Consider the following 6,253-nt stretch of genomic DNA (forward strand, 5'->3'; position numbering starts at 1 on the left):
GTGTATATACTTGAGCACGCAAATAAGGTTGGTCTAGGCTGCGCCCTTGGATTGCATCTCACTGTGAGATCGTGCCACGGAGTGTCATGTAACTCGACTTACAGGAGGAGAGCTCCAGCTATGTACCACTGTGCAGTGATGGCTTTAGCGGCATGAAATAACGCCTGGGCTGTTATTATTGAGGTGCCTAGGGGGGCCCTAGCGACGGGTAGCCGTCCAATCCGTTCGTTGGATCTGCAGACGACTTCCAGCACTTCCAAGGTTCTTTTTGCTTCTTGCCTCCCTCCCAACCCCAGCCCATTTTCTGACATACAGTACGAGTTACATGACATTACATACCTGCCTGCACGCCTGACGGGGCTGACGGTGGACGGACGGACAGACAGAGTGGACAGCCAGCAAGTAATAATAACAATTCTGTCTATCCCACGCAGCGGCTGCGGTTCCCTCCAGCCCAGCCCAGCCCAATCGACAGGGTGCCCCCTCCCTCCCCTCCCCTTCTGGTCCCACGACTGGATTCCTCCCCGGAATGGATGGTGTGCTCTGATCTGTAATCTCCACCAGTCTTCCGTTTTCCGGATCGCACGCTGCTCCATTCACTGATTCATTGTTGGACGTTTACACATCGAGACTTGGTGCCGGCTGCGAACTTGCGGGAACTTGCTATAGTCCTGTCGATACCGGCTTCATCGAGGACAGGTCCCGCGCGGCAACCACCTACAGCAAATACTAACCAACAGTTGCTGCTGCTCCCCTTATTATTAGTTAGAAACCTTCCCCACGCCCAAACTCAACTAGTGATAAGCTCACCGAGTCTAATGACAACCGCCACTCCCTAGTTTTTTGAGGCGCCAACCACGAGAGCTGTCCCTGCCTGCGACGCGACCAGCGAGAGACGGACTGAGATATCTAGAGACGCACGCACACGCGAGAGAGGGAGAACTGAGAGCGAGAGGGAGAGAGAGACCGTCTTCTCCCCGCCGCTCTCGTCGTCGTCCGTCCTCCACCTTCATCACTGCCGCGTTACCACCCCGGTGCCAACGCCTACGACGGAAACGATCTCCAACGCCCAGGTTCCCGCGGATCCCTCTTCTTCGGCCGCCGTCCCTCGTTGTCCCGAACCCCTCCGTCTCCAAGTAGGCCGCTTGGTCGTCGTTATACATCACGGAGGGCAGGGACAACCCGTGGAAACGAGACGGCTTGAGACCGCACCCCGAGTACCTGGCCGATCGTGCCCTCACTTCTCCTGGCGCCCAAATGCATAGTGGCTCGCTCTCGCCCAGCCGTGCTCCTCCCGGCTGGCTATAGCGCAGGTGTCTTTTCGTCGTTCACGCTCCTTTGGAAACCATCTCTCAGATGCTGCCGCTCGTCCAGACGCACCAGATGGTGCAGCCCTCGTCCCATTTCGACGCGACCTTGCCCTTCCGCCACCGCTATTCTTACCATGCCCAGCATCCTCACCCTCCCAAGCATGGCCCGCTGTCGTCCCATCGCGCCTTTCCCATTCGCGCCACCCAGCCGCCGCTGTCCTTGGCACCGCACCTGCAGCATCCCGACGGTCGCGAGTATTCCCTGAGGAGGAAGACCCCCAACGGGACCATCGATGCAGGCTACGATGGTACCCCAGCCCAGCTCGCGTCTGGCCCGCCGCCGTTGAAGCACATGATCCTGCCGGGCGCGGGCAATCTGCCGTCCGCCTCGGATTACGAGTATACCGTTGCCGGCCCCGTGAGCTGGCCCCCTCGGGCCCCGGGGTCGGGTGACTACGCCGAGCCCAGGGCGTTCAACAACTCCGACAACCACCCGATGGCCCCCGGCGCTGGCTGGCAATACCGTATGGATCATGGCCCGCCTCCTCCTGGCCTCGCCTTGGATTGTGCCCCCAACGCTCCGTCGGCGGCCTACTATCCGTATACCAACGGTCTACGGGTTCCAACAGTTGCGCAGCCCACGTACCAGCAATCCCCTGGACCGGCAATCTTCAACAATGGCGGTCTGGCTCCCCTGCCTCTGTGGCCAGATATGAACGCGCAGTATATTGAGCCTACAGCGTACGGGGTGCCCTCGATCCAGTCCATGAACCGGCAATCTTTACATTCGTCGATTCCATTTGCGGCATCGGCGCAACGCGAGCATAGGCTTGATGTTTCTCATATGAATTTGCAGGCGCCAGCACAGAGGCTTGAATCTCTCAGTCTTGAATCGGAAAGATATGATCTCGCTGAAAGTCAGATACCCGACAAGTCATCCCCATCGCGCTTTCGAGAAAAGGCACTGGCGAATGCACACCGTGCGTACATAGACCTGTTGGCCTTCCTACACTCGAGCAAAAAGACGGGCTCTGGCCGCTCGTCTAATGGCAGTCGATCTTCCTCAAAGATGGTCATATTTCCAAAGCTCCCCAACCCCCCGAAGCAAACCGCTTCGGCGCCTGGGCTTCACCACCGAGGGAGTTCCCATAATGGCTATAGCAGCTCGGCTGGCTTCTCCGTGCCTCCTTACTCTTACGCGTCCCATGCTCACGTGGGCATGTCTGAAATGCTCCCCGTGTCACACGATCCAAGGCTACACGGTGCTGGAGGGGTCGGCGATGTCACCAACACTGCATTCTACCATTTGTTTAACGAGGGATCTCGGTACGCTGCCCCTGAGCCGCCCCGACCCATGGTTGCCCATACACCGGTCTCGAGCGCAAAGGCTGCTTCTGAGATGCTCCACCACTTGTGTGAACAGAGTGGCTGGAAGTGGGTAGATGGGATGCTCCTGGGTGGCTGCCTTCATTACGGACTGGAGAGGTATGAACAAGCTCTGGAATGGTTCTCTAGAATCACGACCATCGATGGCGGGTAAGTATTCGCGCCGAACCTGCTGTGGATCGTGACTGATTCTTTCATATTATCTAGTCACGTGGAGGCTTTATCGAATGTAGCTGCGACATTATACTGCTTACAGCGCAATGATGAAGCGGAGAGGTATTGGATGCTGGCTGTCAAGCTGAAGCCGAGCTATCTCGATGCTGTCGAGCATCTAGTCGGGCTTCTCTGCTCAAATCAGAGGAGCAAGGAAGCTGTGGACATCATTAGTTTTGTCCAAAATTCTCTGCGTCTGCAGGCCTCGTCCAAGAATGCTGTCTCGGGGCCCCCTCTCACCTCTGCAGGCCATGGTCTGTCATACTCTTCATCTGGGGGTAGTTTGTTCGCCGCCAGCAATCGAGTGCAGAACCACGCATTCGAGGACAATCCAGCACACCTGGACCAACCTGGATATGGCTCTAGTGGGTATGATGTGGCTGGCACTGAGAACGGTCGAATGATTGCTTTAATCCATGCCAAAGGCAACATGTTGTACGCGCTCAAGGACATCGATCATGCATCTGAGGCGTTTGAGGAGGCGGTTCTGATTAGTGCTGGGGGAGGAGTGACCTGTGTTCAAGCTCTCATCAGCAGGATACGCTCCGTCTTAGCACCCCCGAATACGTACAACCTCTTTGGCTCCGACAACCAGGCAGGCTCCGCCGGACCGCTCCTGCTACCACCAGAGAAGGCTCGACATACTGCGCAGCTTGTGTTCGCCAATAATGGTGAGCTTCCGGGGTTACGCTTTGTGCCTGCCGGCGCTCCCAGAAAATCTGCGATATCCACAATGAGCAACTCTCTGTTATCGCTGGCCAAGATCTTCCAGGACGGCATGTCTAACGGCGGGTCAGCATTGGGGCTTTTACAGCAACCTCCTGGCGTTGGCGATATCCTCGCCCTCTACTATCTTTCCCTCTCGCTGTCAGAGAGTCCCTCCACCGCCAACAATGTCGGCATCCTTCTTGCTAGTGTCCAACAGTCCAGTGTTCTACAAACCCTTCCAGCGGCTGACAGTTCGAGTAACTCTTCTATCCCTGGAATACAACCAGGAAGCGGGCTTGACCTGGCGCTGGCCTACTACAAGTACGGCCTCAGTCTCGATCCCAAACACGTGCACCTGCATACCAATCTTGGGAGCCTTTTGAAGGATATAGGTCAACTTGACCTAGCCATTCAGATGTACGAACAGGCTGTAGCATGTGACGGGACGTTCGACATTGCTCTGACAAATCTTGCGAATGCTGTCAAAGACCGTGGGCGCATCAACGATGCTGTGATATACTACAAACGGGCGGTAAAATCTAACCCGCACTTTGCGGAAGCTGTCTGTGGGCTCTCAACGGCACTGAATTCCGTCTGTGACTGGAGAGACCGCGGTGGCGTCATCCTTCACGGTACCAAGTATGACAGGTGGCACGTTGACGAGGGCGGCATGCTTCGGGATGCGAGGCACCATCCCACAGGGTTTGGCCTGATCAGTAGAGTGGTGGAAATTGTTGCTAAGCAGCTAGCCGACTCGTCACATTGGGGTGTGGGAATCTTGCAGGGCAGTTCTCTCCGGTCCGTGGTTGCGCAGCTGAAGGCTGCCGGCGCTGATCAAACGGATCGGGGGCTCAACCTCGAAGTCGAGTGTCGAAAGTGGGCGGGACGTCCCTGGGAAGGCTCTCGACTGCTACGCTTAGTCGAACGTTCCGTCAAGGCAGCTACTCGTCTTTGGTATCGTGACAAGTACATCCTCGGTCGACCTTCGAGGACTGGGTATCCGCGGCCGCGACTGCCCGCGTCGCTCGCGGTGCCGTCGGCTCCGACCGTTCTTCCTTTTCACACCTTCACGTGTCCTTTGACAGCCAAGGACATTCGCATGATCTCTCAGCGCAATGCCCATCGTATATCATGTTCAACTCTGCGTTCTCCGTGGCTGCCCAACTCCGTCTATCCACCTCCACCGCCTCCCCGTCCACATCTCAACATTGGATATGTGTCCTCTGATTTCAATAATCATCCCCTTGCTCATCTGTGAGTTGTGGACACTCCGCGGCACCAGAATCTGCGGTCTCATTTGCTAACATTTTAACTCTAGGATGCAGTCAGTGTTCGGTATGCACAGCCCTTCACGCGCCAAGGCTTTTTGCTACGCAACAACGGCGAGCGACAAGTCTAGCCATCGGGAGCAGATTGAGCGGGAAGCTCCTGTATTCCGCGATGTGAGCAGCTGGTCGACCGAGAGACTCGTGGACCAGATTGTCAAGGATGAGATCCACATACTAGTGAATCTCAACGGCTACACCCGTGGTGCCCGCAATGAGATCTTTGCCGCAAGGCCTGCGCCCATCCAAATGTCGTTCATGGGTTTTGCCGGTACCTTGGGTGCTGAGTGGTGTGACTATCTCCTTGCGGATGAGACGGCTGTCCCGCCCTCAACTTTGAGGCCCGTGAGAAGCAACGTCAGTCTCGAGGACGTTTTCCAAGATGAGAGATCAGCAGATGACGAGGATTGGATGTACTCGGAGAACATCATATTCTGCCGGGACACCTTCTTTTGCTGTGATCATGCCCAGTCCAGCGGGCCCGAGGAGAGACACATCACGTGGCATGAGGAGCAGCTTCGCCGATGGAAGATGCGAAAGGAGCTGTTTCCCAACCTGCCAGATGATGCCATCATCCTGGGGAACTTTAACCAACTATATAAGGTAACACCGGCCCTCACCCTTCAGGATGCTACTTCCTTCCAAGATCCCAAAACTGACATAGTCTGATTATAGATTGACCCTTCTACTTTTCGGTCATGGTTACGCATTCTCTCAGATGTGCCAAAGGCGCGTCTATGGCTGCTGCGTTTCCCTGAATTGGGCGAGAACAACCTCCGGCGAACTGCCAGACAATGGGCAAGCCAAGACGTTGCCGACCGCATCATATTCACGGACGTGGCTCCAAAACAACTGCATATCTCCAGAGCTCGTGTCTGCGATTTGTTCCTCGACACCCCGGAATGCAACGCTCATACGACCGCTGCAGACGTTTTGTGGTCTAGCACACCACTTCTAACGCTTTCACGATACCCTTACAAGATGTGCTCCCGAATGGCAGCATCCATCTTGAAGGGAGCCCTCCCCAGGGGAAGCGCGGGCCTCATGGCTGCCGAGGAGCTTATCTCAGAGGACGAAGACGACTACGAGGCTAAGGCAGTTAGACTTGCCGGCAGTCTGAGCTATGATGTGACTAATGGCCAATTTGGGATTGGGCATGGCAGGCTTGCAGAACTGCGCAGGATGCTATTTTGCGCCAAATGGACCTGCGCCCTGTTTGATACCCGCAGGTGGGTGCGCGATCTGGAAAGTGCGTACGAGGAAGCATGGCGGCGTTGGGTCGATGGTGAAGGTGGTGATATCTACCTTTAA

General features: G+C 56.1%; 1 protein-coding gene across 1 annotated transcript; it reads left to right on the forward strand.

Moving 5' to 3' along the window:
• Positions 1 to 1,356: 1,356 nt before the first annotated feature.
• JN550_008835 (uncharacterized protein) lies at positions 1,357 to 6,253 on the forward strand (the record flags this gene model as incomplete). The annotated part of the gene is made up of 4 exons (XM_049320840.1): positions 1,357 to 2,846; positions 2,904 to 4,871; positions 4,936 to 5,545; positions 5,618 to 6,253. The coding sequence occupies 4 exons, from the start codon at positions 1,357 to 1,359 to the stop codon at positions 6,251 to 6,253; spliced, it is 4,704 nt and encodes a 1,567-aa protein (XP_049169221.1).

Source organism: Neoarthrinium moseri (assembly GCF_022829205.1).
Source record: "Neoarthrinium moseri strain CBS 164.80 chromosome Unknown scaffold38_Wmoseri_CBS_16480, whole genome shotgun sequence".
NCBI classification, from domain to species: Eukaryota; Fungi; Ascomycota; class Sordariomycetes; order Amphisphaeriales; family Apiosporaceae; genus Neoarthrinium; species Neoarthrinium moseri.